Source organism: Schistocerca serialis, chromosome 10 (genome assembly GCF_023864345.2).
Source record: "Schistocerca serialis cubense isolate TAMUIC-IGC-003099 chromosome 10, iqSchSeri2.2, whole genome shotgun sequence".
NCBI lineage: Eukaryota > Metazoa > Arthropoda > Insecta > Orthoptera > Acrididae > Schistocerca > Schistocerca serialis.
In genome coordinates this window covers 165,098,660-165,111,703 of record NC_064647.1, presented here as the reverse complement: position 1 = coordinate 165,111,703, position 13,044 = coordinate 165,098,660, and the positions used below count along the sequence as shown (strand labels likewise).

The following is a 13,044-nucleotide window of genomic DNA, read 5'->3' as shown; positions in this document are numbered from 1 at the left end:
TACCTAGTATAATGTACCACAACTCCCTTGTAACTGCACCTTTCTTGGAATTCCATTTATGTAAATGCTTAATTACTTACCAGTTGACTTATACTAAACTTGCTCCTTGTCCTCTGGTTGTTCAGTTCGCATCATGATCCATATACTGATATCGCACTAGGTTCTTTTGACCACAGATATCTATCAACATGTTTATTTTTCATCATATCCATATATTCAAGAGTTCTTACTTTACTTCTTATGTTGGTCAAGTAGCTTAAGAAGAAAAACAAAACATTGTTTTATAAGTTGGAGATGATTTATTTTCTATAGTGACGATTATGAGCTACTGCAACAGCTGGAAATGAACATCAGATCTCATATACTCAAATGTATGTTGGAAGTTACTTGCTGGCAGGGCTCAGTGGATGTGAGGGGAGAGGATTGTCAGGACTGGAGGGGCACGTGAATGTGCGAATCTCAGTAGTGGTAGCCACCATAGTAGCCAAGACCGTGGTAGCCGATTGCGCCATATCCCAGACCGCGGTAGCCGAGGCCGTAGTAACCGGCAGCATATCCGGGGTATCCATATCCGTATCCACCGTAGAGTCCAGAAGAGTAGGCCAGGGGGGCGGAGTAGCCGAGGCCGGTGGCGTAGGCCAGGCCGCGCTTCTCCTTGGGGGCGGACTCCTCAGCAGCGAAGACGGCGGCGAACATGCACAGGGCCAGGACCTGCAAAGTCGAGGATGGTATCACGTATAGGAATACTAACCTAGGCACCGCTTCAGTAGCTCAAAACACCAGGAACCTATCTGATTAATCAGAAAGCCCAACTTTTGAAGCTGTGAAGGTTTTACCCAAGGTGCTCCACAGGGTTCCGTCTTGGTTCTATCATTATATTTGATATACACTATGGGGAAAGTGTGTATCACCCTCAAGGATGAGGAGATTTTATTGATAGGTGATAGCTAGCTCATCATTGTATATGATAAACTCAGACCAAATGTAACACTCAAGTCGCAGTAAAGGGTGCCAAAAGGGCAGCATCAGTACACCATGTAACCAACACCGACTCAAAGGAAGGCCTAGGCGCTTGTTCGTGACGTCACGTCAGGTAGGCACGGCGAACGCCACGTCTGATGCAGGCATACTCATAATGGTGGTGTCTTCCTCCCTGACACAGGAAAATGTGAAACTATTGGCGGTAGTTGACCAACACACATTGTTCTGAGAGATTTCTGCAATCAATTAATTGTGAAATTCATTACACTTCTTAACAAATAGTGTACTCCTGAACTTAAATTTCCACCTGTTTTAAAGATTGACATACAAAAATAACTTCATGGTCCAGCAGCAACATAATTCGTGGTTCTGTACCTTATTTGTAAATCTGAAGAAGTTACATTCGTACTGGGTTGCCTTTACAAGAAACTGTGAACATATTGGTGCTCTTCTTTAGGTATCTTGGTTGACTATGGAGTGAGGAGCACTGAATGTTAATGAAATATCTTGCGATTGTACACGTTGGGGGAGGGATTGGGGGACAGGACAAGAGGCAAAAGAGAGATACTTGTTTTATCAAATAATTTTTTTATCTTATAAAGTTTCTCCTTTCAGTTGCAAGAGGGGAATATTTATCTTTTCTAATGTGCATGTTCAAAAAAGTTTAAGCTCTGCCGTATACTCGATGTGTGAAGCTATTTTGTTTCCTGTTTAGAATTCCTTTCGTTGAAAACGACTGTAATCTGATGACTGGCACCAGTTGGACGTTTACACATGTAAATTAGTTCACATTTCCAGTGACGATGTCAAACGAAAATAAAATAAATAAATAAATAAAAGAAACGAGTTCATTGTAAGGGGTTTGGGGTAAGTTTCGATAGCAAAATGGATCGAGTAAATGTAGTTACTTGAATGTAAATTTTCGAAGCTTGCAATGGGGCGAAGCGTCTTCTCATATTGATCTACGTTTGTTTCGACAGGATTCAGTAATACAGAACTATGATCTTCATTTGTAGCTTCACGATAATAAGAAAATCTTTCATCTAAATAAAACTGCAGAATCCAAAACAATACCAAACATTTTGTCCACAAATAAGACATTTATAGTGATAAGCACGCCCAGGCGTTTCTGCCTGCAACAGACATGCCGTTCGCCCTCTCTAGCTGACGTGACGTTACCATCAAGCGCCGAGGCCTTCCTTTGAGTCGGTGTTGGTGTAACCAGCTCTGGAGGCAATTCGGGCTTGTATTCTCGCGTGCAAACGCACATAAAGATGCCGAATGACGTTCTGCGATATATTGTCCCAAGCATCTTGAGTCTCCAGTTGCAATTCGGCAGGCCCTGCAGACCCTGGACAAAGAGTAAGTTCCCAATTCATCATGTCCCAAACGTGTTCAACAGGCAAGAGATATGGTGATCTTGCTGGCCGGGGCAGTTGTTCAACAACACAAAAAGCACGTCACGTCGCTGCAGTAGTACGTACGTGCAATGTCCTGCTGAAAAAGCACATCACCTTCCTGCGGAAAAAAGGCAGGAGTACCTGTGTAATGTAGCTACTGGTTATCTTGACCTGCAGAAACGTCAAATTTGACCGTGAACTACAACTGATGGCCTTCCCCAACAAAAACCCTGAGATGGAGCTGGTGGGCGAATAGGCATTTTACCAGCTCTACATCATACACACGTATGTCCATTACTCACATAAGGCAGAAGCTACTCTCATCACTGAACACAACTGACCTCCATTCCACTCACCAGCCAACTCTATCACTACGACTAACGCAGAGCAGAAATGGTTGGCTATACCGTGGTGTCTGTGATAGCCACGCCAAGGGCACACGTAAGCAGACGGTTCCTAATGGACCCTGAAGGCACAGCAGGTGCAACATGTGGCTGGATTTCGTTCCTGGATGATGTTCAGTCGGCCATTAGCGCTCGCACAATGTGTCGATGTTGACTCAGCTCTGTGCTATGCAGACATCCACAACGTGGTCCAGTGGCGGATACAGGAAAACCTCAAGGAGGGGGTGCTGAAAATATCTTGAGCTACCTTTAGTTTTACCATGTTCACTTGCTTGGCTGGGTGGTAACGTTGTTGCCTCCCATGCACTGGGCCCGGATTCGATCCCCAGCCGGGTTGGAGATATTCTCTGCTGGGTGTTGTATAGTCATTATCATTTTATCCTCATCATTGGCATCAAATCGCCCAATATACCGCCGACTCAAATAACACTTTCACTTGGCATCCAACCCGAATGAGACCTCCTGGCCAACAATGCCATTCATTTCGTTTACTTAGTAAAAAGTAATCAAGTCACATGCAAAGTTTAAGGAAGTTTTATTTATACTGATTAGACACATACACAAGACAATGCCATTTTCCTTAAATGATGAATTCTATGCGCCTACTCTTCCTGTCAAATTGCGTTGTCAATAGGACAATCAACGTCAGGGAGAGTGTTCAACAGAGCTAAGCCATTATTTAAGTCGATCCTCCTTCACTGTCGACCTCAGCCATGTCTTTGTACCTCGCAATGTTGCAAAACTTCTTTCTACCGTAGGAATAGATGCAGGTGAAAGCGACGAGCGAATATGTATCTTACGAAATACAATACAAGGGCGAGTTTCCAAGGATGACGCCATCCAGCAGTTTGCGTGGGGAACTTTTATTGCCGTTTCTGTTCCTTTCTAGTGCATTCGATAGAGGTCCTTTACAGTAACAATGCGTTTTAAGGAATCTTCTCGAAAGTCACTATTACCGGAGATATACGCAGCAATAGTTCCCCATACCTAACTCATAATACGAGTTAGATATGGGAAACTATTGTTGCGTAATTAGTAAAAATACTGTTACGAGTCTGTTACGAGACTCGTTAGAATATATTGTTACGAATATTTTTACTGAGAAACTAGTATGAATTACTATTATTAATACCTCACAATCAGTTGGCCACTCTTACTAATCTTCACACTTGTACTTGCTACAACTAGAACTTTTTACTTATCCACTCTTCAGTCTTAATATTTATGCTTCTGAATGTAAACTAGCTTCCTATTCGGCGAGTAGTCGGTATTTACAACGCTACGTATCGTAGGTTCTCTGTAGAAAGAAAACAGTAGAATATTCACAACTTATCTCGAACAAATGCAAGACAGAATAACGTATCGAGATCACTGGAATGGCCGCGACTTTTCTCGTAGTTATGTGCCAGACAGAAACGTATAAAATACGATGACGCGGACGCGCGTGCTAGAGAGGGAAGTACAACTACTCGATAACTCGATTCAGTCGAGTCGACTGAGGGAAGAAACGAACGAATAGCGTGCGCCCCCCCCCCCCCCCCCCCCCCCACCAATATGCATCCGCCGCGGACCTGGTCACCAGGTGTGGGAATGTTTGACGGACCATTGTTGAAAGCAGCGGCACATCACCAATACAATGTGTCCGACACGTGCAGTAATCCGCCGATATGTCCATCTAGCTTCCGACAGCCCCACGATACGACTCCGTTCAAATGGCGGGGTATGGATGTACCCTAAAATGATTGTTGCAAATCCTTACATGTACATGAATACTTTGCAAATCACATTTTTGCGGGGCAGACGGGTCATCGAACCACCTTCACAACTCTCTATTATTCCAGTCTCGAATAGAGCGCGGAAAGAACGAACACCTATATTTTTCCGTACGAGCTCTGATTCCCCTTATTCTACCATGGTGCTCGTTTCTCCCTATGTAGGTCCGCGTCAGCAAAATAGAATATGTATACAGACACAGAGCCTGAGATGTGCTGCTATCCAGCACACTTACCAGGTACTTCATCATGGCTGGTGATCGTTGGTTGGCTGCCTCTCCTGCGCTGAAAACTGTGGCGGGCGAATGCTGACGTCTGCATTGGGAGGGGCAGTCTTATATAGAGGCTTCCAGTCCCCGAGGCGTGGCACTGACTGGAGGCCATCCGGACTCCGGCGGTGACCGCGACATGTTATGCTCCCGTTTGGTGAAACGACTGGTGGAGAGGGGGCAGGGTGGGGGGGAGGTGGCGGAGGTAACAGCTGTGAACGATGGTCACCCTGGGCAGCTTGCCGGACACACACCATCTGTCAGTCTCCAACGCGCGCCCCACCTGCTCTCCGCGACCGCTTCTTGAAACTCTCCTTTGCGCCACCTGCCCAGGCGACCCGCGGATCAAGAAATGTCATCCACTCAGCTGTAGTGACATTTATACGACCCTCAATAGTGTTTGACGTTTGCCATTACAATGTTGTTGGTGCAAAGCGCTTGCGAGCACAGTAAACACTACTATAGATCTTATCAGTCAATGCTCACAGATATCAAAAGTCTTCCCTATACAGAGTCATGGTTATTTGTTTGTTTTTGGGGCAGGGGACAGAGGGAAGGATGGGGAAGGAAGTCGGCTGCTTCCTTTCAAAGGAACCATCCCGGCATTTGCCTGAAGCCATTTAGGGAAATCATGGAAAACCTAAATCAGCATGGCCGGACGCGGGTTTGAGCTGTCGTCCTCCCGAATGGGAGTCCAGTGTGCTAACCACTAGCCGGCCGGTGTGGCCAAGCGGTTCAAGGCGCTTCAGTCTGGAACCGCGCTACCGCTACAGTCGCAGGTTCGAATCCTGCCTCGGGTATGGATGTGTGTGATGTCCTTAGGTTAGTTAGGTTTAAGTAGTTCCAAATTCTAGGGGACTGATGACCCCAGATGTTAAGTCCCATAGTGCTCAGAGCCATTTGAAGCAGTTTTTTGCTAACCACTGCGCCACCTCCATCGTTTTCAGGACTTTTATCACGACTTTGCTGACCAGTGGCTGGATAACGAGCATACGCCGAAATAGATGCATAATTGCATTGTAAGACGCCATCGCACAAATAATGTCTCAGAAGGATGGAACCGGAGAATAAATACAATAATGTCAAAAGTTCAAAAAATGTTCAAATGTCGGTGAAATCTTATGGGACTTAACTGCTAAGGTCATCAGTCCCTAAGCTTACACAGTACTTAATCTAAACGATCCTAAGGACAAACACACACACCCATGCACGAGGGAGGACTCGAACCTCCGCCGGGACCAGCCGCACAGTCCATGACTGCAGGGCCCGAGACCGCTCGGCTTATCCCGCGCGGCGTCAAAAGTTCATCCGAGTGTTCACTCATTAGTGAAAAATCTTCGATAAGATGCAGAGTACAATGGCCACCAGTTTGAACGACTAATTTGATAGGAAAAGAAGAAAAAAGTCGGCAATGAAGACTGAAGAAACGATTGCAAAGGCTTTAAAGAAACTCCAAACTGATGGGAACATGAAACCATTTCTGACGTGTGTGGACAACGCACAGAAATTACAATGACAAAGAAAACATCAGAATCATTGAATAATTTGTAAATATCGGAAAGCAGTTTAATGTAATCGTTGGCAATCTTGTAAATATTGTAAATAAATTTAATGGGGGACGCAAAGAGACTACCTCCTCGTGGTGTTCGCTGGAAACGACTCAAACTCGGCCAAATATCTTTTGAAATCTGGAAAATATTCCCTAATAAAGAATAATAAGACTATCTTAAAGGCCAAAGCTTCTCTAGGGCATAATCGCAGCATTCGCCTTGAGAGGTTCTTAGAACCAAAAACTATATGGACGGACATCATCATCATCAGTTATCTGCCATATTAGCAGGTCCTTTGCCTCTCCATTTTCTGCGATCCATTGCTTCCTTCTTAAGGCTGCTGTATGTTGTACCGTCCATCATGTCATCCAGTTCTAATAATTTCCGGGTATGCAGCCGGATCCCGTCGACATTCTGCCACGATATTTCGGCCCAGAGACGTCCGGCCATCATCAGGTGAGTACACAACTACTGAAGAGCCCAGGTGCAGTCGCGGTATTTATGCCGAATCTCGCGCGAGATTCGGCATAAATACCGCGACTGCACCTGGGCTCTTCAGTAGTTGTGTACTCACCTGATGATGGCCGGACGTCTCTGGGCCGAAATATCGTGGCAGAATGTCGACGGGATCCGGCTGCATACCCGGAAATTATTAGAAGAAGAAATACGCCGGGAAAATTTCAGAAGTCATGTCATCCAGTATCTGGAATCTCTTCCTTCCTCGCTTCCTTTTCCCTTCTACATAACCTTCTAAAACTGTTTTTATCAGTCCGTCATTCTTTCTTAATATATGCCCAATCCAATTTCTTTTTCTTCTCTTTATTACATCTAGTAACTGCCTTTTCTCTCCCACTCTTCTCAGTACCTCTTCATTTTTTACTCTGTCCATCCAACTTATTCCTTCCATCTTCCGCCATGTCCAGATCTCAAAAGCCTCCAGCCTTTCTCTGTCTTTTTTCCTCATAGTCCATGTTTCAGCGCCATATAGAAGAACACTCCATACAAGACATTTTATGAGTCTCTTCCTGAGTTCCCTGTCCATACCGCTGCAGAAGATTCTCCTTTTCTTACAAAAAGCCTCTTTTGCCATTGCTATCCTTGTTTTAATTTCTGTGGTGCACTTCCAGTCGGTGTCTATCCTGCTTCCAAGATACTTAAAATTTAGCACCTGTTCTAGTGTTTCTCCATTCAGCACAATTTTTATTTCCTTACTTCCTCCTATTGCCAATACTTTTGTTTTATTTGTGTTAATTTTCATTCCATATTTTTTTCCGTTAGTTGCAATGGTGTCCACCAAATCCTGTAATTCTTTTTCCCCTGTGGCTAGAAGGACCATGTCATCAGGAAATCTCAAGCACCCTACTCTTCTTCCTTCAATTTCTACTCCTTTGTCATCTAATGAGCATTGGTCAATCATATTTTCCAAGTACAGGTTGAAAAGAGTAGGTGATAAACAGCATCCTTGTCTTACTCCTTTCCCTAGTCTGATCCAGTTTGTACTTTCTCCTCTCACTTTAACTGAAACTTTTTGATTAAGGTACAATGAGTTTATAAGTCTTCTGGTTTTCCAGTCCACTCTCTTTTCCCTCATAATAGTCGCCAGCTTGTCCCAAACCACATTGTCAAATGCCTTTTCTAAATCGATGAAGCACATATATAGGTCTCTTCCTTTTTCAATAAACCTTTCTCCCAAGATTCGTAGGAGCCCTATTGCATCTCTGGTGCCCGTATTCCGTCTAAAGCCAAACTGCTCCTCGCCGAGATTCTCCTCTATTACTTTTTCAAGTCTTTTATTAATTATTCTTAACATCACTTTGGCTGCATGTGAAATGAGGCTGATTGTCCTGTGCTCGCTGCATTTCTTGGTTCCTTGTTTTTTCGGCAATGGAATCATTACTGTTGTCAAAAAGTCCTCAGGCCATTCACCACTGTCATATATTTTATTACATAACCTCAATATTTCTCTTATTCCATTGTGGTTCAAGCACTTTAGTATTTCTCCCGGTATTGTATCTGTACCTACTGCTTTGCCATTTTTCATTGCAGCAATGGCAGACTTTACTTCTTCCATTATGATGGTCGGTCCTTTCTCTTCATGGACGGACACCGAACATAAAATCGTTGCAACCGAAACATAGGCAAATGACTTAAATTCATACTTCCGTCCTCCTTTAGAAGATGGGCAGATCAGCATGAAACTGGTAAAGACAAATCAAATTATGATAAAAGAGTGAGTGGTTGCAGTTATGCAACCTTTCAATATACGTTAAGAACAAATTCTAGCAAAACATATGGTAGGTTATAGCAGGCCTGTTGAAGATGGTCCCTCTAGCTCACCACCTGGGTTGTGAGCGGTGGTGGGAAAACGGGGCTGTCAGATGTCGTTATATAGCGCGGCGCGGCCGACCGGTAGCTCAGGAGATGTGAAAACAAAGTGCTGCCTTCAGAGGAATGGCTACGATTAGGTTCGGCGTAGTCTTAGGTAAGAACATAGAGTATATGCGGCATAGTTCTTGAGCGAAGACGCCACACAAAAATTTAGCTTGTCTTCTACTTTGCTGACAGCAACAAAACTTTAACATTGTGTGAATTGTGTAAAGATGTAGCAATACCAAGGTTTTAAAGTCCATAACGACGTTAGTTTTCGAATTTTGACTTATAATGTGAGTTTAATGGTATTCTTGAAAACCAACTTTTGGTACTCATACCACAATTTTCACATGCTGGATTTTGTAGGTACACTCACAAGATTTACTGTAGTTCAACGGTCCTGTGCATTCATTATAAGAAATATTAATAATTCGGTCCTGTATATTCATTATGACAAATATTACAATTTGTTTTCAGGATTACTTTCAAATTACAACCTTAAATTTTCTTTAATTATTGCTACATAAATAAACAAATTACGTTTTCGAAAATATTAATGCACTGAAATATACAAACACATCAAGACTATTTCAAGCAAAATTTTCACTCAGATGATGAAGAAAAATTGGCACTGAGCTTGAAAACTCAAAGTTATGGTAAAATGGATTTTAACATTTTATCAAAAAATGAGTGTTATTACCAGACACGCATCCATTAAAATTCACCGCCACCGTAACGTTTTGCCTTCCTGCTTATATGAGGCTTCTTTTTGTAATTTCAAGATCAGGGTAGCCTTTATCTTGAATTTTCTAAATTAAAATCAATTCACAGCCTTCTTGAGCAGGTGCCGTGGCAGGGGTATTGATTGTAAGGCAACGCCTATTTCATTGGAGCTTGTTGATTATAGCGAACAGAACCTCAGTGTATTCGTTAATTTTGTATGTACACTGTCAACAGGCAAAGCAATTGATTTCCAGCGACTGGCTGCCTATTGTTTCGCTTCAGTTTTTCTGGAAATCTTCGTACTTGGTTTTCCCAGTTTGAGTTTATGCCAAATTCGGAGTAAATGTGTTCTCTTTGATGGTAATAAAAATCAAAAATTATCTTTCGAATCATTCAGTGTGCTACAGCCCCTTACGCAGTGCGTATTTCAAATATTTCTTACACGTACTTGCAATTCGAATACAGACAAATCATTTGGGATCTAAGAATAAATACTCCAAAGATGTGATATAGCAATTAAATTTTTTGAAAAAAAATTAAGTTTTATGATGGAGTCTCCCCTTAAAATGGAGAGTAGCCCATTTTAGAAGCATGAAAGGTAGCATGGTGGTCGGTTTAGGAATTTCAAAGCGGTCAGACACATCACAAACATAAGCGTGTCAGTGCAGGACGCCTAGTCTAAATGTTTATTGCATTCAATGTTTTATTAATGTGCCTTAAAACTTTGAACACAATGAAATAATTCAGATTTCAACAACATTACAATAGATTCTATGCAAAAGATTATGGACACGTGGGAAGACGAACAGCGAGAATCCTATGTGAGAAAAAGAAACTAACGCTTTCAAGCGGCATGACTGAAAAAAGTATTCATCATTTTGGAGGAGAGAAATGAACCTCTCGATAATTTTTCCAACATTTTCGCTATGAAATCAAATTTTTATTTTCAGGAGCAACGCTCAACGAAACAATCTGCTGTTATATCAAGTTACCATACTGCTTTTCAGGTTGCAAAGCGTTGCGCCGTTTCACTGATTTTCGGGTTATGCTGATACTGTGGAAAAACTCGGCTACAGTTAGAACTTATAGATCTATAGATCTACACTGTGACGTTTTCGTGACAAAACAAAAGTCGTGTGACTAGGGCCTCCCGTCGGGTAGACCGCTCGCCTGGTGCGAGTGTTTCGATGTGACGCCACTTCGGCGACTTGCGCGTCGATGGTGATGAAATGATGATGATTAGGACAACACAACACCCAGTCCCTGAACGGAGAAAATCTCCGCCACAGCCGGGAATCAAACCCGGGCTCTTAGGATTGACATTCTGTCGCGCTGACCACTCAGCTACCGGGGGCGGACGTTTTCGTGATAGAAAAGCTAGTCTCGTAGACTTCTGTTTCCCAAATGTAAATTTACAAATGTGCAGCTACGATTCTATCGCTGTTTAGACTTACATGTACATGCTATTTTTTTTACGCAGTGAAGAGAACGAAATCCACACACAGAAACTCATTGGCGGACTTCAGCTTAAAATCTTATCTTCGAATTAGAATTACTCGTAAAGTGGTACCAGACATTGATCCGTTAGTGAAAAGCAAAATAAATAATATTCATTGACATCCTGTGTTTTTAAATTAAATGTTTACATGAAATGATGATGGCATATAAATTTGTTAGTTTAAATTTCGTCCTAAAATGGCGGTTACTTAGCGCCCCCTTTCCTCACTTCTTCACATCATCAGAATATTAAGAGATGCTGAATTTAATTGTCAGTGCTCATTAATACGACAGTCGAATTTGCCACGCCCGCATCTCGTGGTCGTGCGGTAGCGTTCTCGCTTCCCACGCCCGGGTTCCCGGGTTCGATTCCCGGCGGGGTCAGGGATTTTCTCTGCCTCGTGATGGCTGGGTGTTGTGTGCTGTCCTTAGGTTAGTTAGGTTTAAGTAGTTCTAAGTTCTAGGGGACTGATGGCCATAGATGTTAAGTTCCATAGTGCTCAGAGCCATTTGAATTTGCCACTAAACGCGTTAATGAACCGACCTGAAGCGATACTTAGTTGCTAACTGCTGTGGTGTGAACGCCAGCCAGTTTGCATGAGCAGCTGTGCTGAATTGCTGGACTTCTTAGCGTGGCTATGGCTATACCTGTGAAAAGCCGGTTAGCTCGGCAAGAGCCCGAGGATCCGTGCGAGCGTCACTCCGTGCAAATGTCCCAAGCCCGCCATGTGTCAGGGATTTCCTTGACTCGGCTACAGGAGTGTCTTAGTGCATAGAATTAATGTATTAAAACTTCACATATGATGCGGTATTTTTTCATGCATCTCAGTCTTTATGCCATCCTATCTCCCTGACTACGTGTCGTTTATTTGTCTAGGTACATTCAGCTGTGTTCAAAATACGTTGCCAACAGAAACCAGATCTAAACAGTAATGAAATACTAAACTCAGATTGGAATGTATACCGCAGAGACAGGCTGGTCAGTGGAGGGGGAGGCGTGTTTATAGCGATAAAAAGTGCAGTAGTATCGAAGGAAATTGACGGAGATCCGAAATGTGAAATAATTTGAGTGAAGGTCACGGTTAAAGCAGGCTCAAGCATGGTAATTGGGTGTCTCTATAAGCCCCCTGGCTCAGCAGCTGTTGTGGCAGAGCACCTGCAGGAAAATTTGGAAAATATTTCGAGTAGATTCCCCGACCATGTTATAGTTCTGGGTGGAGATTTTAATTTGCCAGACATAGACTGGGAGACTCAAAGGTTTATAACAGGTGGCAGGGACAAAGAATCCAGAGAAATTTTTTAAGTGCGTTATCTGAAAACTACCTTGAGCAGAACCGACTCGTGGCGATGACATATTAGACCTTCTGGTGACAAACAGATTTACTTCAAATGGCTCTGAGCACTATGGGACTTAACATCTCTGGTCATCAGTCCCCTAGAACTTAGAACTACTTAAACCTAACTAACCTAAGGACATCACACACATCTATGCCCGAGGCAGGATTCGAACCTGCGACCGGAGCGGTCACGCGGTTCCGGACTGAAGCGCCTAGAACCGCACGGCCACACCGGCCGGCCAGATTTACTTCCGCCGGCCGGAGTGGCCGTGCGGTTCTAGGCGCTACAGCCTGGAACCGCGTGACCGCTACGGTCGCAGGTTCGAATCCTGCCTTGGGCATAGATGTGTGTGATGTCCTTAGGTTAGTTAAGTTTAAGTAGTTATAAATTCTAGGGGACTGATGACCACAACAGTTAAGTCCCATAGTGCTCAGAGCCATTTGAACCATTTTTTGAATTATTTGGAACAGTTAATGCAGAACAGGGAATTAGCGATCATAAAGCGGTTACTGCATCGATGATTTCAACCGTAAATAGAAATATTAAAAAAGGTAGGAAGATTTTTCTGTTTAGCAAAAGTGACAAAAAGCAGATTTCAGAGCGCTTGACGGCTCAAAACAAAAGATTTGTCTCAAGTACAGATAGTGTTGAGGATCAGCGGACGAAGTTCAAAACCATCGTATAATATGCGTTAGTATGCGTGAGTATGCACCAAGCAAGATCGTAAGAGATGGAAAAGA

The 13,044-nt window shown here is 43.3% G+C and overlaps 1 protein-coding gene across 1 annotated transcript; it reads right to left on the bottom strand.

Annotated features, from left to right (window-relative positions):
• Positions 1 to 276: 276 nt before the first annotated feature.
• On the bottom strand, positions 277 to 4,921 carry LOC126425262 (cuticle protein 6.4-like). Its single transcript, XM_050088232.1, has 2 exons — positions 4,794 to 4,921; positions 277 to 711 (listed from the first exon to the last, which is right to left on the bottom strand). Exons 1-2 carry the CDS (start codon positions 4,806 to 4,808, stop codon positions 460 to 462), a joined length of 267 nt encoding a protein of 88 aa, XP_049944189.1. The 5' UTR covers positions 4,809 to 4,921; the 3' UTR covers positions 277 to 459.
• Positions 4,922 to 13,044: the final 8,123 nt, after the last annotated feature.